This window comes from Pelophylax lessonae, assembly GCF_965119305.1.
Source record: "Pelophylax lessonae genome assembly, chromosome: 11".
Lineage (NCBI taxonomy): Eukaryota > Metazoa > Chordata > Amphibia > Anura > Ranidae > Pelophylax > Pelophylax lessonae.
Window position 1 is genome coordinate 208,679,319 of NC_138778.1, and position 22,714 is coordinate 208,702,032.

At 44.1% G+C, this 22,714-nt stretch overlaps 1 protein-coding gene across 1 annotated transcript in view; it reads right to left on the reverse strand.

Annotated features, from left to right (window-relative positions):
- Positions 1 to 2,887: 2,887 nt before the first annotated feature.
- RTEL1 (regulator of telomere elongation helicase 1) overlaps positions 2,888 to 22,714 on the reverse strand; it is a 314,420-nt gene continuing 294,593 nt past the window's right edge. Inside the window, exons 34-35 of the mRNA XM_082271526.1 lie at positions 10,375 to 10,478; positions 2,888 to 3,103 (exon numbers count right to left, since the gene is read on the reverse strand). Of these exons, the coding sequence (XP_082127652.1) occupies positions 3,011 to 3,103; positions 10,375 to 10,478 (197 nt within the window). The 3' untranslated portion in view covers positions 2,888 to 3,010. The remainder of the gene's footprint in view (positions 3,104 to 10,374; positions 10,479 to 22,714) is intronic.

The window sequence follows — 22,714 nt, forward strand, 5'->3', positions numbered from 1 at the left end:
AGAAGACCTCCCCAGCAACAATAGACCTCCATCCTCTTCATCAATAGATTCCCTATTAGCCAGCATCAATAGACCCTCCAGCACACCCCAGCACCCCTTGCCATTACATACATTCAGTTCTGGAGGTGCCGGAACTGCGTTCCCCCGCGTTCCTGCTGAAAAAAAGCCCTGTATATATATATATATATATATATATATAGATATATATATATACACATACATAGTTGTATATAAAATGCACTTTTTATCTTTCAAATACAGTAAACCCCCGCTCCATCGTGGTTCAGTTTTTGCGGTCCCGGTATATTGCGTTTTTTTTTGTAATGTTATTTTACTATATAAATCATTAAAAATGAAATATTTTGTGTTTTCCATAGCTCTTGCTATGTCTCTCAGTATCTTTTATGTGTATAAATGAGTTTCTATTGTTTTAAAAGTGTGTTTAAAGACCTTAAAATGCTTTTACATGTACAGTGACAGTAAAAAAAACATGCCTACAATGCATTTTTATAGGGTTTTTCTATTTTGCGGATTTTCACTTTTCGCGGCTGGGTTCGGAACTTAACCCCCGCAATGGAGGGGGGTTTACTGTAGTACTGTATTTCCCCAGTGCTAAACCTTTTATCCAATTTCTAAATTGCTGCATTTGTAAAATGTAAAAGCCAATATAAAGGAATAGTACTGTAGTAGTAAAAAAAAAAAAAAAAAACACTAGTGGGTTTAGCTCACAAAAAGTTGGGCAGTTGGCATTAGCAGCGCTTGAAACAACTGAAGAGAATCAATCCTTATTTGGACATTTGTAGTAATCAGAATCTTTGTGCTACACTCTTGTAAGGTTACAAAAGTACAGCTCTAGTATCTAGTATAATAGATATTATCATGTATGAGAGCAGTGTCTACTTTCAGCAAGCTGTGAGCAGCTTTCTTGAAGACTTTAGAGTTCATTTCAGTTTGTTGAATATTAAGCACAGATCTTAATGGAAATGCGGGTCCTCACGGTATGCAAGCTCCTAGCAGCTCTCAGTAAGCTCCGCTTGATTGCTTCCTCCTCCCCCTCAGCTGACACATTTGGCACCTTTCTCGGGAGGGAGCGGAGAAGCCTGCTGAAGCCTTCTAGCAGCTTGTTTAAACTGACAGTCAGCTCCCTAATTTAGACCTGAGTTAAAGTGGTTGTAAACCCTTGCAAAAAAAAAAAACACACCAGAAAGGAAATATGCCTCTGCTAAGGCTACCACTTTGGAAATAATTACATTTATTAGACGTACAAAATTAATAATATGACAGGGAAGTGTGAACCCCCCCCCCAAAAAAAAAATTGCTTATACCACTGGGGCAGGGGCGTAACTACAGGGGTTGCAGGGGTTGCAATCGCTACCGGGCCCCATGCTCCAGGGGGCTCGGTAGAAAACCAGTGGGTGAACTTCCAGGAACGCAAGGGTCACACTTGCGACCGGACCCTGGCATTGCACCACTGTGGGGAGGCCCCAAGATTGCAGGAAGGGGGCCCACTGCAGAACTTGTGAAAGAATCCTGCTGCAGGACCGTAATAAAAGGCCATGCAACGAGTGCAAAGAGCCCCAGGATTAGTGGGAAGAGCCCTGGGCTTGAAGGTAAGGGCCCTGGCCAGGGGTCTGAGGGGCCCTTCATGGTTTCTTGCATCAGGGCCCTGAAGGTTCTAGTTACGCCTCTGCACTGGGGGGTTCTCCCCCTAGACCCGTGCCCACCCCTATTCCTAGGGACTATTCTCAGGTGATACACAGAGATGAAACAAACCCTCTTACATATGTTGCCCCTGTTTATCTGCAGTCTACTTTTCTATTCAAAGTGCAGGATTTATACAACCTGTCTGAGATTTCAGAAAGCAGGGACCTGAAGTTAGACTCAACGAGGAGCGCTGATTGGAGAGAAGGGACATCCTCGGCACACAGAAACAGGGCTGAGGCTGTCAATCACAGGCGGTGTGCAGGAGCTCCCTCCTTATCAACTTTTTACCAATTGGTGTCAGGAAAACTTGTCAGAAGTGACTCACACAGATACAGGGCAGCAGACAGAAATTATACTTAGTGCTCTGGATTGAGACAAGTACACATAGAAGGATATGCTTTGTTCAAATTTCATGTCAGAGGTTTACAACCACTTTAAATATCCTCAGAATTGAGGGTTGCTTGTAAAGCCATAACAAAGGTTTTGTTTTATATTCATAGCTTATAAAAGTTAAAGTATATGAATACAAGTCACTTATTCAGTTGTTTTCTCCTTGTCAGAGCAAATGTGTCAGTCTTTAAGTCCATCCTAGCTCTTGCCAGTGCTGACACATAAGAAAAGCACTGACAGGGTTACAAAGAAGAACACTAAGGCCATGTTCACACCTGAGCTTTTTTCAGCTCATAAAACGCTCATCTGTGAAAATCCAAAACGCCCATAATCAAAATCCCATTAATTTCAATGGCCCCTGTTCACATCTGAGCGTTTTGTCCCCTGCAGCAAATTGCCTGGAGCTGAAAAAAGTACAGGAGCTTCTTTTTGGGCTGATTACCAGCGTTTTTGTTAGATGTCAATCCCTGCCTCCAAAAACACCTGAAGAAAAAAAAGTCTGAAAAACGCCTGAAAAAACGCATAAAAAAAAACGCCCCAAAAAAACACCTGAAAACAATACGCTCAAGTGTGAATGGAGCCTTGATAAGTGGAGATTCTACTGCCAAACAGCGGCCCCGAAAAAAGTGTTGGTGACCAGTCCTGAGCTCAGGCAGCAGACATGTTGGTCCTTACAGCCTGATACATCTGCCCTGATGGGTAGAGCATTCAATGAACAACAGAACACATATCCATAAGACTGCACAAATGTATTACCTTCAGAGAGGAAATTCAGATTCCTAAAAAAAAAAAAGTCAGTTCCTGGTGGTTTCTCTCAAATTCTAAAAACAAAGAGTTCCGGGGAACATGATGGTATTAGTCACAGAAACCAATAAGGTTTTATCAGTCGGTAATCAGTCTTCTACCATCTGCGGTATCATTCGTGACCTTGATCTAAAGGTAAGAAATACTTCTGCCTTAATTCTCTCTTCTGAATATTGCTTTGGCATTTGGGGCATTTTCCAGTTTCCTGAAACAAAATAATAAAGATAAGATGATCTGTGTGAAATTACAAGAAGGTCATAGTTGTGGGGGTGGGGGTGTGGGGTGAATTGAGAAGACCATGGTAGGTCTTGCCTGGCACAAAAGACTTTTGAGGACAAGAAGATATTTGAATGTTTGAATATTTGAATGTGTACATCAGTAGTCTGCAAAATTTTGGAGGGGATGTTAAGGGACCACATACAAGACTTTAGTAATGAAAACGGTATTATAAGTAGTAATCAGCATGGATTCATGAAAAATCGTTCGTGCCAAACCAATCTATTAACCTTCTATGAAGAAGTGAGCTGCCACCTAGATAAAGGTAAGCCTGTGGATGTGGTGTATCTGGACTTTGCAAAGGCCTTTGACACCGTTCCCCACAAACGATTACTGTACAAACTAAGGAAGGTAGGTATGGACCATAAGGTGAGTACCTGGATAGAGAACTGGCTCCAGGGGAGAGTCCAGAGGGTGGTGATTAATGGGGAGTACTCGGATTGGGCGGGTGTGGAAAGTGGGGTCCCCCAGGGTTCTGTCCTGGGACCAATCCTGTTTAATTTATTCATAAACGATCTAGAGGAGGGGATATCTAGTACAATCTCAGTATTTGCAGATGATACTAAACTAGGCATGCCAATATCTTCTATGCAGGATGTGGAAACCTTGCAAGCAGACCTGAACAAAATAACGGGGTGGGCAACTACATGGCAGATGAGGTTTAATGTTGAAAAATGTAAAGTAATGCACTTGGGGGCCAGAAACCAAGCTACTCACTAGGGGGGGAACCTCTGGGTCAGTCTAGGATGGAAAAGGACTTGGGGGTACTGGTAGACAACAAGCTTGGCAGTGGCATGCAATGCCAAGCTGCCGCAAGCAAAGCCAACAGAATACTGGGATGTATAAAAAAGGGGATTCACTCCAGAAATAAAGAGATTATTCTCCCACTCTACAAGACTCTGGTCCGGCCACATCTGGAGTATGCTGTCCAGTTCTGGGCACCGGTCCTCAGGAAGGATGTGCTGGAACTGGAGAAAGTCCAGAGAAGGGCAACAAAAATAATTAGGGGAATGGAGGACATCAGCTATGAGGAAAGACTACAAGCACTGAATCTTTTCTCTCTGGAGAAAAGACGATTGAGGGGGGATATGATATCAATGTACAAATACTGTACTGGTGACCCGAGCATAAGGAACAAACTATTCAGAGAAAGGAGATACAATAAGACACGTGGCCACTCACTAAAACTAGAGGAAAGGCGGTTTAACCTTAAAGCGCGTAAGGGGTTCTTCACTGTAAGAGCGGTAAGGATGTGGAATTCTCTTCCACAAGCAGTCGTATCAGCAGGGAGCATTGATAGTTTCAAAAAACTATTAGATGGACACCTTAAAGACCACAACATACAGGGGTGTACAATGTACGGTTAAAAGCAAACACACACACGCATCATAGGTTGAACTGGATGGACTGATGTCTTTTTTCAACCTCACTAACTATGTAACTATGTAATATGATTTTTAAATCTATGTCTAGAGAGCATACAGACAGCAATAGAAACAGACATTCTGGTTCTTACCCACAAAACCTAAAATAATTAAAAAGGCTCGGCCTTGATCCACAGAAATGTGGGTGACTCTTTCCTCAAATGGATTGACATCTTGTACAAATATCCCTCAGCCACTGTAAAATATATGGGCCAAGGATGCCCTCTATCCCCCCATCTTTGCCCTGGAACCTTTGGCTGCACGTTTGTTTGAATCCCGACATTAAAGCAATTTAATTGGCCAGTGTACAAAGCACGCCAGCAATGTTTGCTGCACATTACTTCTCCACATATACTTCCCCATTTCATTTCTATAGAATGGTTTTGCCTCACTCTTGGGTCTTCATGTCACTCCGGCTAAATCATGTGTGCAAAACCTCTTCTTGGCCGACACCACTTTCCAGATGGTGCAATATCAATTGTCCTTTTAATGGTCTGCCTCCATGCCATACCTAGGGAATCACACTATCCCTCTCATATCAAAACCCTGACGGGCTACTTAAGATGTGGAATAAGACACACATTTCCTGGTTGTGGCGGAAGCGCAATAAATTTGACCCTTCTACTGATACTACTCTACCCATTCAGAGTTTTGCTTGATTTGGTCCCCCACATCTTCTGTGCTCACTGCAGTGTCTCCTCTTTAAGTTTATACGGGGCCTGGTTGAGCCAAGACCTACTTTATAGGTCAAAGACCCGGGGGGGGGGCGGGGCTGGGGGTGGTGAATGTCACTTATTACTGTAAAGCAGCCCAGGTAGCCCCCCTAGCCCAGGTAAGGTCCCACCTCTCTGAGACCCTTATTAATATAGTGGACACAGACCCTGTCTCACCCTCATCCTTACTTTGACTTCTGCCTTAACTACGACCCAAACCTCTAAACCCTGTTCTGGCCCATACCCCAACGGTCTGGGACTCTATAAAGTATTTGGCCCCTTTGATATCACCACATCTCCCTCTTCTTGAGATCTTTAAATGTCCCTTATTTCCTCCGGGCTTGAAAAGCCCCCAGTGCTACCACTGGTGGTGCTGTAATGGCCTACCAACAGTCTGGTCCCTATTGTCCTCCTGGGATATTTTCACCTTCCAACAACTTAGGAACACATAGAACACTCCATATTCTGAGAAATTTTACTACCTCCAAATTTCGTCACTTCTAAGAACCACTGACAAAAAATAACGACTGGTCGAAGACCACGACAGCATGTGAAACTAGATGTCGGATGTCCCCAAGGTCTCGTCTCTCTAATATATTCCTCAATATTAAACAATTCTAATTCGCGCAACCCATCCTATTGCTCCAACTGAGAAAGAGACTGACATTAACACCCGATACTTGGAACAAAATGTGGAAGGCATTTTTTCGATCCTCACGCAATGTAATAATCCTGAAAAACTCCCTCAAAGTTCTGTCCCGGTGGTACTTTACCCCAGCTAGAATTGTCAAATGCCTCCCTGCCTATCCCCCTGCGTGCTTTCGTGGATGCTCCGACCTAGGTAATATGAAACATATATGGTGGACATGCCCCAAAGTCAAATGGCTGTGGATATGGGTTTATAACATTGTCAACTTGGTCATTAACCTAAATCTGCAAAAGGATCTCTGGGAGACACTTTTGCATAAACCAACAGACGGTACTACGAAATGAGAGCGCACTATACTGACCCACATATTCTCAGATACAAAACAGATGATCGCAAAAGCGCAGATTCTCAGCTTTGACTAAGTGAAAGGCCCCGAGAATGGTACGCCAGTGAATGAAAACCATATGGCGATAATAAACGTTACGCTTAAAAAAATTCTGGCGCACTTGGCAACCTTGGCTAGAGGCTGAAGGAACGAACTAAAGAGTACGTGGCTAGGGGTCACTGAAAGAAGATTGCCAGGGCAGACAAATGGCCCTTGATGGTACTCCAGGCCAACTTCTGATCAACGCCCTGTTGAAGAAAGTTTAAGATCCGAGGCACAGAAAAGGATTGAGGATGAGCGCCAATCGACTTACACCAAGAAATGTACGTTTTCCATATACAATGGTATATCTTGCTGGAAGATGACTTCCTCGCCTTCACCATAGTAGGGATGACTGACCCAGACCTCTATCCCTCAGTACCTGCCTTTCAATAGCTAAGCCATTAAAACCAATGACTGTAAAGTATGATGGTAGATCAGTCCTTGGGACAACTGGTCTTCTCTGAGAGGAAGACCCCAAGGGACGTTTACAGCCACCAGGCTGATTGGAAGATTCTCGTTCTTGATTCCTCGCAGGAACTGCGGAAGAAGCCTTACCTGGGGATGATACTGGCCTTAGCGTGGCCCTTGGATGCCTGCGGCATCTATCAGGGGACCCCGTGACCTCGTCACAAACTTTGGTATCCTTCTGTGGAGCCAAACTTGCTAAAGGAGTTGCATGCACCACCAGACTTAGAACCTGTATGCAAAATGGGAGAGAGAACTATCTGTGTGACAACAGCCAGTGAATCAGGCCTGTGGTCCCTGAAGTTTGTGCAGAGGAAGGACCACTCTGGTCAGAAATAGAATCAGAAGTAAATCAATTCCCTGGACAGGAATAGGGGGGACCTTAGGTAGTTCAGACATCACCTGAACCTTCGCAGGTATTAAATCCACACAAGGAAACTCAGGACCTAAAAAAACAAGCTTTGTCCCCCTTCCTGAGTACCCCCAAAAGAAACATTTCGAGGATCTCCTTGACACTCACCAAAGAAGTTCACGGGGCCAGAAACCAGCGAAGATGCCCCCCCAACCCAATAATGAGTGAGGGCAGACCTTCATGCTGAAGGGATCTTGTCTGCTGGTCTGGGGAAGCTAGCTCAAGGTTGCGGGGAAGATTTAAAAGATTTATTTACCTCGTTCTCCATCACAGAAGCACAAAATAATTTTCTATGGGCTGAGAAGGAGGCGCCTTCCCTTTCCTTGCCTGTGGCAGGAAGGTACTCCCCCCCCCCCTGCCCCCCTTGATTCCCTTAATGATGTCATCCAGGGTAGCCCCAAACAAGCAATCGCATTGAAAGGGCAGATCAATGAGAGTATTCTTAGAGGCTTGGTCTGCTGACCAATCCTTAAGCCACAGCACGCGCCTAATCATCACCGCTGAAACAATGTTTGGACAGTACAGGAGCTGTATCCAAAGCTGCATCACAAATAAAACTGCAGCCTATGGACCAACTGGTCCGCTAAACCAACATAAGCAGCGGGGACCTGCTCACCCCCCAGGCCCTGACGCAAAAGCTTAGCCCATTCAGTTAGGGTCTAAGACACCAGGGCTGAGGCAAAGACTGGCCGCAATGCCGAACCAGCCATAGTAAACAAGCTGCGCGCCACAGCCATCGCTTTCTTATCAGCCGGGTCCTTAAAGGACTGGGATTCCTCTACTGAGATCATGGTTGCTTTATTCAACCTGGAAACAGAAGGGTCGACCACTGGTGGACTAGCCCACTTTTTTAAAAGTGACTCCTCAAAAGGGTAACATACAGCAAAACGTTTGGGGACCACAAAGAGTCATTTTGGTTGTTCCAATTCCTTACAGGAAAACCTGTCAAAATAAGGCACATAAGGAAACACCTTTGGAGTACGATGCGACTTGTGCGTACCAAACGACACAGCCACGTCGGTGGCTACATCAGCCGCATCCTCCATTTTTAAAGTCTCACTCACTGCAGTGATAAGTGCATCTATCAGCACTTTTTTATTCGCTGCTGCGACCATGGAGGAAGCATCCTCACTATCGGATGGATCAGGGGGGGTGATATTAAATCCCTTTGGACAGGCCACGTCCACAGCAGAATCAGGCTCCGAATCAGATGAGACAGCCTAAGCAGGGAAAGGCGGGGGACGCTTCCTCCTGGGCATTTGCCCACATGCCACTTCAACCCGGGACACTAAGGACTGCAGGACCGCTGTCAGAGCAACCATGGGAAGCTGGGGTTCTGAGGGACCTGCCACCTCCATGAGGGGACAGTGGGGGAGATGTGACCCTGAGTCTCCATAAGGAAAGAAGACCTTGCAGTACAAAAATTATCTTTTGGCACCACTAAAGGATCCCCTCAAGGCTCAGGGTACTTATCAGCAGAGAGAAAGATAACAGGGACCCCCAAAGACTCACTCTACCGACCAGAGGACCACCGAGAATTGGAACCCAGCATCATCATGGACGCTATTCCTGTTCATATGTCCCGGGCACAGGAAGAGGAAACTAAGGAGGAAGAGGAGGAGCTTCGGTATTCCCACGAGGCTTCAGTTGTCTCCAGCATCTCCCAGACTAAGGGAAAATTCCCCCCTCCCCGACATCATCTGGCAACACAAACATGGCTGCCAACCAGAGACCAGCCAGACTAAGGGAAAATGGCTCCTGTGACATAATCCGACTGCTCAAAAATGCCCATCAACCGGAGACCAGCCAGACTAAGGGAAAATGGCAACCATTAGCTACAAACACAGAAGCATGCTGCCAGGATCTTTCCTGCACCCTCTGCAATGCTCCACCCTCTTCAAGGGGACCCCCCCCCTTGAAGTTAGGACACACGTTTAGGGGAGACTCTGCACCGGTCTCTGCAGTGGGACCCCCCTGCACTATACCCACACTGCAAACAGCAGGGCATGCACCTAGGGGTCTTCTACACTGGGACCCCTCTAGACTACTAGGGCCAGACACACACTATCCCAGGACCCTTACAGAGTGGGGATAGCGGGGAGATCCCAGGGGTCTCTGCTGCATTCTCTGCCCTGGGACCCCCTTCAGACTCTAGGTCCAGACAGGGGGAAATGGGAGTGGGGGAAGCCCAGCTCAGTGAGGGATTTAAGGATGGGAGGAGGGAACCTGCAGGCAGGTCCGACCTACCCTGGAGGTTACCCGCGTCCACCCCAAAGAAAACCACCAAAAGGGGAGGGGGGACTGTACTTACCCTTCTATGGTGCGGGTAACGCGCCAGACAGAACTCCTCGCCACCGAAGTGGGAGAGCTGTTGGCCAAGGGACTGCTGCGACTCAGACCCAAGCCCGGTTGTATGCGACCCTGTGAGATGTTTAACTCGCTGGCCAGCCTCTGTCTGTGAGGCTATGTTGCGGCCAACCTGCCCGTAGCTGCGGTCTGCATGTGTTCGCTTGCTGGGCTGGGGGGACCACTGGATCTAGATTATCCAGCCCGTCGCCAAACCCGGCAGTTTATTGTAGATCTCCCGAGACAAAACAAAAAATATGTAAGGAAGGAGAAAATTGCTAGAACCAAAGATCACGGGTCCTTACTCCTGACTAGACAGATTAAAACTAGATTACCAAGAGCAGAGAGGGGGGTCATATACCAGCTGAGGACGGCCCATGGGCGTAGCCAGGTGTTTTTTTGATCTGCCTAGTCCTACTCCTGGAGGAGGCAAAATAACCCACTAGTTATGATTTTTGGCACGCTGTGTCTGTCGACGAAATAAAGTGAAAACTATTTATTTCCACGTATAATAGCTATTTTGGATCCCCTCAAACTGCATCCTTGAGAACCCTGGATGCCATTTACCTTTTTTTTTTTACACAGTGGCAGGGCACAACTCCTTCAGATTTATAACTGTAATGTGATACTTTTAATCACAAGAAAAAGCTGGCTTGAAAACAGATCAAGAACCAAAGAAAAAGACAGACCGACAAGCAGATGACAATCAAACCATCACTTGTATTGTTGTTATAAAAACTCAACGTCCCTATATAAAGACTGACCTTAAGGTGTTTTACCCAGGATATCTTACAACAGTAGAAGGGACACGACGTGCATTTATAAGGAACAGAGCCTCTTAAGGTACACTGTGGACACTGCGGACCTTCTGCAAAAAGAAAAGAAAAAAAAAAAAAGACCAAGTCACATTATACTGCATTAATTGCTAGTGCAGCTAAAACATATATCAACAAAAAAAAAATCCAGAAAGCTCATAAGTTCTTGTTGAAGGTTGAAAATGCTGCCTCTGTTACTCTGAAATCCCAAGCAGTGTTGTGTCAGCCCTTCCTAAGTTTCCCCTGCTGGACTACAGAACTCTGCTTATCCCTGCCCCACGCCAAATACTGTACATACATTAAAGAACAACTAACCCAATTTCCATATAAATTAAAAGTCAGCAGCTACAAATACTATAGCTAATGACTTTTAATAATTCAGGAACTCTCCAGTCTGTACCAGTGCTGTTTTCCCACAGCCGATTTTTCTCAGGGCTGCGAGTACCCAACACCTCCATCTTGGATTTTGGAGCTGGCTGTGACTTCCTGAGGGGTCACAGCTGGCTCCCCACTGTGTATGCGCGAAAGCGTGGCACATTGAGACATGTCCAAGAAGATAGAATCATAGAGTGGGCGCGAAAATTGAAGCAGTGGGAGCGGGTACCAGTCACAAATATTACCCACATTACGTCACTTCCGGTTCCACCACCATTGTTGGTTATCTATGCAATGCGTTTTTTTCTCTTTTACATTGTAATTTTTTTTTTTTTACGCTTTGGGGAAATAAATACTCAAAACATACTACACTATTGGTCCTTTTTTCTTTCATCTGGGAATAACGGAGGCCGAATTCAGAGCGATCCCATACAAGGCATCTATAATCCTGGAACTATCCTCACTAGGAGCCGGGTTGCCAAAGCCATCTATGATCTTATCAAGCGTTTGAGACTCTTATCTGTGGTGAGTAGGGAACCTAGAGGGTCTGGCCACTCACTTGAGCACCGTTTGAACGATCGGTTTCTGCACCTGAGCACTTTATTGGACACATTAATATCTAAGGACTGTTTCATTAATTTGTTGCAATATATGCTGGTTTTATATTTACATTAACCACCTTGCACTTTATTGGACACATCACTAATAAGATTTGTTTTATCAATTTTCTTTTTTACACATTTATATGAAATGCTAGCGCTGTTTTAATTTTATTTCACACAAATATTACCCACTCACTGTAAAAGAGACTCAGTAGTGTTAGGGGCAGGGAGGAAGATAAGTGGTACTTTAACTTTTGAGAGAAGGCCCTCTATTAGGACCAGGATCTGAACCTGTAAGCTTTCTGTGTCTGCCAGCATCTCTTCTTACTGAGCCACCTGAGATGCTGGAAAGCTCCCTGGACAATCTTGCCTTGAATCTTGTTTCTGGTGAATCTTGAACTCTTTGCTCCTGCCTTGAACCTTCTATTTAAGCCATGCCTTTGCACTTCCTGCTTGTCAGATTATTGCGCCCTCTTCAGCCAATATCCCACTCTTGTCACTCCTGCTGCTGTCCTTATCTTCGCTCCTGCTCGTTACCAACATTTGGCTTGTTCCTCGACTAGGCTTCTTCTTGATCCCAATCTGAAACCACTTGTTACCAACCTTTGTCTTGTTCCTTGACTAGGCTTCTGCTTTATCCCAACTTGTAACCACTTGTTACTGACCTTTGGATTGTTTATTAACTATGATTGAGCTTGATCCCTACTTGCTATATCTGATACTGAACCCCGGCTTGTTCGACTCCTGGTGGGGAGATTCTCAGGACCGTGACCTAATTGTATACTTATCCTGCTCGCTGGTGGGAGCCGCTCTACTGATTTAGCTACAGTCTCCGAGCCTGAGCCCTGACAGTGACACCTGCTTTGATTCTCAGCAAAACAATAATGTTACCCTAATTTCCAAGAGCCTGCCCAAACACAGTGTGTAGAGAAAGGGCTTTAAGGAGATGTAGTTCTAGTGGCCATGTCTAAGTCAGTAGGAATTGAACTCCCCCACCCCAGCAAGCGTGATAATGCTGTTACATGGGGGTAACAAAATCATATTGTTAAAACAAGAACTAGGAATAAATGAAGAAAAATAATGCTGGGACATGCTCTAGAGAGAGTAATGGGAAGTTTAGAGGTACATCTTTCCCATGCCTGGAGATCACCTTTAAGCATTATGCTCAACAAATAGTTTTTTTTTAGGTAAAAACTATTTTGTGATTTTTTTGTTGTCGCTAATTTTACAAGCTAGTTATTACATAATTTCAACATGCCTTTCTTCATTTGCATACATAGATTTTTCAGTGCACTTTTTTTGGGAAGAAAGTTTTTCTTCACCGCGTGAGGCCTGGCCACAGTTATCTGGGAAAGGGGGTGTTCTGTTACAATGGTAGCCCAGTATGCATCTGTGTCACTAATAAAGTGGTTGTAAAGGCTAAAGGTTTTTTTAATTTTTTACCTTAATTCATTATCTGCAGGTACAAAACCTCTCCTTCCTCACTGAGCTCAGTGAGAGCAGTGGGGGGGCAATGGTTCCTACTTCTGTCAATCAAATCCATTGAGGAGGGGCCAAGCTGCACTGTATGCTTCAATAGACGCACACAGCGCGGCTCGGGTTTTAGCCCTCATGAGTGCCCCCATAGCAAGCAAAACTGTTATGGGATACAGAGTACAGGAACATGAGGGACTGTGAATACTGTCACACCTTGGGTAGTTTGGCCAGAACATCTAGGGCAGACGTATTTTTCTTTACTAGCTCCATCATTAGGAAAATGGTGCATGTGTGTATGATTTTTTTTTTTGTTTAATTTATTTTTATTGAAATATTTTCATCTGGAAAAACAGAAAAACATCAGAACAAGTTGTTACAGATACCAGAAAGCGTGAAAAAGCTTTAACAACGTGTCCAACAAACAGACAAAAGTTATAGCGATATTATGAACGGTAAACGCTTCTAACATCAATGAAATGGACGTAGTCCAGGTAGTATGAGTACGTTAGGAATAGAAAGAAGTAGAAAAGAGGGTATGGATGGGTCAGAATGGTGGGATGTAGCGACTGTGGAGGAACAAGAGAAGGGAAGGGGAAGGAGGGAGAAGAGGGAATGTGTGTATGATTTAGTCATTACGTTAGTATATGGAAGCTCAAATCACTTATAATCTTGTATTAGCCTAAACATATTAAATGTAATCTTAAAAGCCATTTTCAATCTGCCAAGGAAGTCCCACTACACCACTTCCTGTTATAGGGTGACGTTTTGTCCCCGTTTCTCATCTGTTCTCCGGTGTTATTACCTTATCATTCACTCTCCTAATGGAGACAACAAGCAGCAGTGCCAGCACAAATTGCCTTTGAATGCTCCACTGTTGTCACTATCAGAAAAACCCACTCTGAGAAACGGCATTTTGCCTTTGCTGGATTGTATGTAGACAGGATGTGGCTGCAAAGAAATATAACAAAAGATAAAAAAAAAGGAGAAAAATATAAAAAAAAAAAACCAAAACAAAAAAACAGGTAGTTTTACGATATAGAATTCTTTAGAAACTGAATGTCATTCAGTTGTAATTTACAGTACTTTGTCTATGCAAGGTCATTTGCATCAAGATAATCAAATACTGTATTTTCCTTGCCCACGTGAGACCATTGCTCTTTGTTCCCTAAACAAGGAAGCAGGATAAGTTATGTCATTTTGCATGATTGGACACCAACAAAAAATGTACTTCTGCTTTCTTTAGAGAGAAGTGCCTTCCTTCACCTATTACCATAAAAAAGTTGTTGCTAAGTCCCAGGACGCGGGCCCTTACAGGAAAAGCCTAGTGACCATTTGCTGGCCTTACAAGAAACACATTGTCTAATATTCTTTGAAACCGCACATTTCTGTAGTAAAACATCTCACTGGAAACTGGTTGCAACACAGGGAGAAGCAGGGAGGAAAAGGAATCCAATTTAACAGTATCATTTATTGTACAAGAACAGGATGCTTGTATTTATTTTGGCCATTTTTTAGATTCGCCAGAATGTTTCAGCATGCACAGACCATATACTATACAGTCGTTGACCCTGAAGCGAATTACTATTTAAAGTGTACACTAAGCCAACAACTTTTTTTATTCTAGTTTAGGATAGAGTGAAGTATCAGAACTCCCTTTGGGTTTTACTGCATCCTGGGGTCTCTTAGAAAAGTTTCCCCTCACTTCCTGTTCTGCTGACAAAGTATTCACTGGACAGGAAGTGAGGGAAATATGCAACAAACAGCCATGAAAATCTGACAGGGGTCAGAAAACTTTGATCATACACATCTTTAAGGCCACCAGACTATGGCACCATCATGCAAAAGATCTATTCTTCAGTTTTCAAAGTAAAAAATAGAGTTACAGTTACAATGGTGAACAAGCAATTATTGGCAATACTAAATGACTCCCACAACACTTTTTGGAAAACTTACTATGGCTCTTAATGATTTTAAACTCTCACGGTGATATCTTGATTAACTCTAGAGCAATGGTTCCCAACCTGTGCCTGGTAAATTGTTTCAAAACATTCTATGTCCCAACAGAGAAAAACAAAAGTTTACACTCAAAAAATAAAAGTGTGGGACTAAAAAATAGTTTACGAAATATTGGAGGGCTCTGGATGGAGTTGGGTGTTTTGGGGGACTGGGGTGTTGGAAGGGTTTAAGGTACTCTGCAGTAGATTTGGTGGCCTTGTAGGGGATAATATTTCTTGAGTAGGCTGGAGGCAGCTGTGGGGTCTCTCTAGGAAGCTGTTTTTTTTTTTTAGGAGCAATGTGGGAGTGTTGAGGGCACTGCATGGACTCAGGTGCACTGTAAGAGGTTGGGGGGCACTCTGGGAAACTGTTGGAGGTTGGGAGTACTACGAGGTAGTATCAAAAAGTTTCAAGACTAGCTCTGTTTACAAGAAAGTAGGATTTATCTACGTTTACACATTATCACCTTCAAAATAGTCCCATTGCACAGCAATAATGTGCTCCAAGCATTCCTGCCACTTCTGGAATGTGTCCTAGAAGTCTTCTTTTCCAAGTGTGTCAAGAACCTTCTGCTAATCGCGCTGAATCTCTGCAATGTTGTCAAAATGGCGACCTTTCAGCTGGATCTTCAAACCTGCCATAAACTTTCTGAATGATGTCAAATGTCTCTGTGGCAGATTTGCCCAGTTTTAAGCAGAATTGCTCTTTGTTCTAACTTGAAGTTAGCAGAAGTGGTAATGCAGGTGCTCAGAATAGCACCAATTGCACAGCTACTGATGTACACAGGATGATCTTTGGCACACTGACTTTTGAAGGTCGGTGCTCCCTGTGACTGTGAGTGCAGCCTTGTGCTGCCATCTGATGGCGTGCTCCAAAACTAGTCTCACAACTTTTTGATACCACCTCATATGAAGGGCTGAAGGGTCTTCAACAAGCTAGGGCCACTGTAAAGGGCTCGGGGGCACAAATGGGGGCCTATGGCAATGTAAGAGGTTATGGGATCTGCGGTTGGTTGGAGGCCCAGGAGGAGGGAGGCCAGGGCCTGCTGGTTGCAAACCACTGCTCTAGGGTACTTGGATATAGTTAGTTAATACGGAGAAAACAGAGCAGACCGCTGTTGTAAAAAGATCAAAGGGCTTTACTAAAAACAACATATTATGTACTCACAAAATAAAACGTGAAAGAGTGCATATGGTCCATAAGAAAGAGCCAACCCAACACACAACACAGTCACGAGGAAAGGATGCATGAGCAGCCACAGTGCATGGATCACTGTGTGGCCAACTGACCGGTGAGGAGCTGGGCTGGATGCCAGAAATCTCTGCTGCTCCTGATCGACTCGCTCAATCCCAATGACAGCTCTCAGTGAACGATGGTCTCCTGTAAAAGTGGGGTCACAGGATGCGTTTCGAGGACTCCTCTTCTTCTATTGTACTTGGATATACGGTGCTTTGCTAAAGTATTCGGCCCCCTTGAACTTTTCGACCTTTTGCCACATTTCAGGCTTCAAACATAAAGATATAAAACTGTAATTTTTTGTGAAGAATCAACAACAAGTGGGACACAATTATGAAGTGGAACGAAATTTATTGGATATTTCAAACTTTTTTAACAAATAAAAAACTGAAAAATTGGGCGTGCAAAATTATTCAGCCCCCTTAAGTTAATACTTTGTAGCGCCACCTTTTGCTGCAATTACAGCTGTAAGTCGCTTGGGGTAAGTCTCTATCAGTTTTTCACATCGAGAGACTGAAATTTTTGCCCATTCCTCCTTGCAAAACAGCTCGAGCTCAGTGAGGTTGGATGGAGAGTGTTTGTGAACAGCAGTTTTCAGTTCTTTCCACAGATTCTCGATTGGATTCAGGTCTGGACTTTGACATGGCCATTCTAACACCTGGATATGTTTATTTGTGAACCATTCCATTGTAGATTTTGCTTTATGTTTTGGATCATTGTCTTGTTGGAAGACAAATCTCCGTCCCAGTCTCAGGTCTTTTGCAGACTCCATCAGGTTTTCTTCCAGAATGGTCCTGTATTTGGCTCCATCCATCTTCCCATCAATTTTAACCATCTTCCCTGTCCCCGCTGAAGAAAAGCAGGCCCAAACCATGATCCTGCCACCACCATGTTTGACAGTGGGGATGGTGTGTTCAGGGTGATGAGCTGTGTTGCTTTTTTTCTTGGACTTTCTTGTTCTCTTTGCTTCTTTTTTTTCTCTGCTCTCCTCTTTATTTAGTTTCCCCTTTTTTTATTTTTATACCCTACTACCATTCAAATGTTCAATTATCCATCTGGCTGTGGATAAATGTCTTCAGTTCACTTGCTTCTCCTTAGTTCAAGGCAGCATGGGGCCAAAGTTTCACCTATTAGGCCTCATACACATTGGTTAATTGTAAATGCAGTTTCTCTTGACTGGAAAAATCAGCATTAAAAATGCACCTAAGCGCAGTTTTTTCAAATGCATTTAGATGCGTTCAGGTATGTTTGGGCGTTAAATTATTTTATTGGTCAAAATTGTAACTTATTGAGATGTCTACTTCTCTGCTCTACAATTATTACATTTTCCTGTAACAAGTGTCATGTTTATAGATGAGGCTTTGATCTTTGCGTTGCTTCAACAACCATGGCTTATTTGTAAAATAAGCCATGGTTATTTGTATAATTTTAAGAACATAGAAGAATACACTCAATGGCCACTTTATTAGGTACACCTTGCTAGTACCAGGCTGGATCCTCTTTTGCCTTCATAACTACCTTAATTATTTGTGGCATAGATTTAACGAGGAGTTGGAAACATTCCTCAGAGATTTTGGTTCAGAATGACGCAGTTGCTGTAGATTTGTCCACTGCACATCCATGATGCGAATCTCCCTTTCCACCACATCCCAAAGGTACTCTATTAGATTGAGATCTGGAGACTGTGGAGGCCATTGGAGTACAGTGACCTCATTGTCATGGTGAAGAAACCAGTGGTGAGATGATTGGAGCTTTGTGACATGGTGCATTATCCTTCTGGAAGGAGCCATCAGAAGATGGGGACACTGTAGTCATAAAGGGATGGACATGGTCAGCAACAATACTCAGGTAAATTATGCTAACTTGGTACTAAGGTGCCCAAAAGTGTGCCAAGAATATATCCCCCCACACCATTACACCACCAGCCTGAACCGGTGATACAAGGCAGGGAGGATCTATGCTTTCATGTTGTTTACGCCAAATTCTGACCCTACCATTTGAATGTCACAGCTGAAATCGAGACCCATTAGAACAGGCAACATTTTTCCAACCTTCTATTGTCCAATTTTGGTGAGCCTGTGTAAACTGTAGCCTCAGTTTCCTGTTCTTAGCTGACAGGAGTGGCAACCGCTATGGTCTTCTACTGCTGTAGTCCATCTGCTTCAAGGTTCGATGTGTTGCATTCAGAGATGGTATTCTGCATACTTTGGTGCTATTTGGGTTACTCCTGCCATTCTATTATCTCAAACCAGCCTGCTCATTCTCCCCTGACATCAAAAAGGCATTTTTGTCCACACAACGCCCACTCACTGGATATTTTCTCTTTAACGGACCATTCTCTGTAAACCCGAGAGATGGTTGTGTGTGAAAATCCCAGTAGATCTGCAGTTTTTTGAAATACTCAGACCAGCCCGTCTGGCACAAACAACCATGCCACATTCAAATCTATTTAAATCCCCTTTCTTCCCCATTCTGATACTCGGTTTGAACTTCAGCAAGTCTTCTTCACTACGTCTAGATGCCTAAATGTTGCTGCCATATGATTGGCTGATTAGCAATTTGTGTTAAAAAGCAAATGAACAGGTGTACCTAATAAAGTGGCTGGTAAGTGTATGTACCCTCCTGACCACAAACTCTAAAACAGTGGAGGCAAGCTCCCGAGGCCCACAAGGCCAACCTAGCTGGCACCATAAATTACCGTAAGAACAACTTGTAATTAGCTTCTATTAATGAAGTGTTGATTATTGTTAGCGCTATGCTGTGCCAACCTGGTACCAGTTTTTATAAAAACACTGCTTTTTTTTTATATATAAGCTGATAAATGAACAAATCGTGTTTTTTTTTTTTTGTTATTTTATACAGCCTTTTTAAACAATCTTTCAAATATTATATATTGCAACAATGCAAAACGTTATGTTTGGCGTAAAAGCAACACAGCTCATCACCCTGAACACACTATCCCCACTGTCAAACATCGTGGTGGCAGCATCATGGTTTGGGCGTGCTTTTCTTCAGCAGGGACAGGGAAGATGGTTAAAATTGATGGGAAGATGGATGGAGCCAAATACAGGACCATTCTGGAAGAAAACCTGATGGAGTCTGCAAAAGACCTGAGACTGGGACGGAGATTTGTCTTCCAACAAGACAATGATCCAAAACATAAAGCAAAATCTACAATGGAATGGTTCACAAATAAACACATCCAGGTGTTAGAATGGCCAAGTCAAAGTCCAGACCTGAATCCAATCGAGAATCTGTGGCAAGAACTGAAAACTGCTGTTCACAAACGCTCTCCATCCAACCTCACTAAGCTCGAGCTGTTTTGCAAGGAGGAATGGGTAAAAATTTCAGTCTCTCGCTGTGCAAAACTGATAGAGACATACCCCAAGCGACTTACAGCTGTAATCGCAGCAAAAGGTGGCGCTACAAAGTATTAACTTAAGGGGGCTGAATAATTTTGCACGCCCAATTTTTCAGTTTCTTATTTGTTAAAAAAGTTTCAAATATCCAATAAATTTCGTTCCACTTCATGATTGTGTCCCACTTGTTGTTGATTCTTCACAAAAAATTACACTTTTATATCTTTATGTTTGAAGCCTGAAATGTGGCAAAAGGTCGAAAAGTTCAAGGGGGCTGAATACTTTCGCAAGGCACTGTATATATAAATTGGAAACTGTACTCCCTCCCGTGAAAGAGGCACAGTGCCATTGGCAAGCTGGAGAGGTTGGTTAGGCGAGGGCTGCACTGTGACGTTATTGCATCCTGGGGGTTGCTTCAGGGTGGTTAGTGATGCGGTGCCTCCTACATGACTGAGAACATTTCCTGAGTGCTTGGAAAAGCATGTTTTGTTTTCTGTCATTTTGCTGATGTCTTAATACATTTATATGTCTGAGATCAGCATTGGGTAGGAAGGATTCAAGCAGAGAAGGCATATTTGATAAACGCAATAGACCTGCTTTATGAAAGAGGTAATTTCCGTCCAGTGAGATTGTTTAGCCACAAGAAAGTTTAGGAAAGACGTAAAGACTGGAAGCTGCATGATCTAATACTTGGATTACACTCAGGAATTTCTTTTAGTCACATGGTGGATGGTCTGTGACTTCATCGCACTTTATATTATGAATTACATGTGACAGGAGTCACTTTGCGTGGGGGGCTCGTGGAACCCAGATTACCTTAGAGAGGTTGGGAAACTCCTTGTCCAGCTTCCTGGGCCCCTCTTACGTGTAAGTCACCCTGTGTCTATTAGGGGCACAGGGTAACCAAGAGCCCCAGTCGGGTCTGCGCTAATCAGACTCGTTGTACAACCACACCGCATTTCGTGTTACCCCGGTTATCCTGGGTTCTATATGTGCGGTTTGTGTTGAAAGAATGAAGGGCCTCTTTCACTTGGGACAATAATATTTCTGATCAATATCCCTCAAGAAATATATGAAGATAAACCGTTTGACTTTTCAGATTGCTTAAATATTGTTGGAGTCTCTCATAGACCCTTGCTAGATAGTGAGGTGGAGTTTGTTATTGGTAAGTGCCTGTATCCCATTGTTCTATTGTTTGTCTGCCTTAAGATCAACCTATTATGGGATGTATATGTGTATGTGGATTGGCCTGCTAAGGGTGAGAGGGGATTGTCCCACAGTGTATATCTCTTTGTGCCTGTGTTTGAATAAACATTTCCTATTCGAGAAGGTTCCTAAACGTATACAAGCTAAGTTGTCGGCTAGCTTTGTATGGAGGTGGCTAGAAAATCTGATCAGACTGTTGTTAAGACTGAGAGGAAGCCATATACTGACAGAAGTCCACAAGTAGAGTGTGGGTTGCGGTTTCATTACATTTGTGAACATAGATATCAGATTTTCCTGACGCCCCATACAAATCTATGCAGATCAATTCTTAAGCCACAGCAAGCACCTAATCACCACTCCTGAAATAGAGAGCTTGGACAGTACTGGAGCCACATCCAAAAATGCATCACATAAGAACTGCAGCCCCTGGACCAACTAGTAAGTTGCAGATCAAAGTAAGCAGAAGGAACCTGCTCATTACCCAGACCCTGAGGCAACAGCTTGGCCCATTCAGTTAGGGTCTGGGACACCAGGGCCGAGGCCAAGACTGGTCTCAATGCCGAACCAGCCACAGTAAACATGCTGCGCGCCACAGCCTCCGCTTTCCTCTCAGCCAGGTCTTCAAAGGATGGGGAATCCTCTACTGGGATCATGGTTGCTTTATTCAACCTGGAAACAGGAGGGTCCACCACTACGTTACCCCAAAGGGGTAAAGTACTGAGAAATGTTTGGGGACCACAAAGGATTGTTTTGGTTGCCCCACTCCTTATAGATAAATCTGTCAAAATAAGGAAGGTAAGGAAACCCCTTAGCTGTATAAGGTGACTTGTGTGTACCAAAAAGGACAGCCACGTCCGTGGCCACATCCTCCATTTTTAAAGTCTCACGCACTGCAGTAATATCTGCGTCCACCGGCATTTTCTCATTCACTGCTCGGACTGTGGAGGAGTCATCCTCACTATTGAACAGATGGGGGGGGCGTGATACCAAGTCCCACTGGACGGGCCACGTCCACGGCAGCTCCAGGCTCAGAATCAGATGAGGCGGGGATGCTTCCTCCTAGGCCTTTGCCTACACGACACTTCCACCTGGGATACCAAGGACTGTAGGGCTGCCTTCAGCGCAACAACGGGGAACTGAGGTTCTGAGGGACCCGTCGCCTCCATGACGTGGTCAGTGGGGGAGATGTGACCCTGAGGCTCCAAAGGATAAGGGAGACCCTGCAGCACTATAAAAGTTTTTGGCATTACTATGGATCTCCCTACACTCAGGGCACTTATTAGCAGAGAGAGATAGGGACCCCCAAGGACTCACCACAACCAGCCAGAGGAGCACTGCAATTCGGACCCAGCAACTACCATCACTGCTATCCAGTTCATATATCCTGAGAAGAGAAGAAGAGGAGGAGCCCGGCATCACCACGCAGCTCCTGCCTTCTCCAGTGTCACCCCGGACTAAGGGAAAATGGCCGCTGTGACGTCACTAACTACACAAACATGACCGTCGGCTGAAGACCACGCCAAACCAAGGAAAAATGGGTGCAGTGACATCACGGACTTCCCAAACAGGGAAGTGTGGAAAACAAAGGGTGTGCAAAAAGTCACGTGAATAGTGTCTCAGATTTAAAAGTCCAAAAACTCCAAAACAATAGATAAACAAAAACGTGAACAACTTCAGGTGATGGATTGAGATGAAATTAAGATAGGTGCTCCGAACAAACTACGTGTCTAATTCCTATAACGTGTGTCCCACCACCTTCAGGATTTACTTCTTACCAGCGGGTAGAAATATAGGGCAAAAGACAGCCACCACAAGAATGATGACTCCCTGTGTGGTGAGAGGGATGGTGCGCTTCTCCACACCTTGTGGAAGAGATATAAATAGCCTTTTACCAGATGGATTTTAATCAGAAGCGTTTATCTGCCCCTATTTAAGGGACTCTCTCCCACCACAGTGGGTCAGTCCTTGGGTCACTTTTGGATGATCTCCTGTAGCCCTCTATTTTCCTTTCTGGTCCCCAAATATCCTCATATATAATGG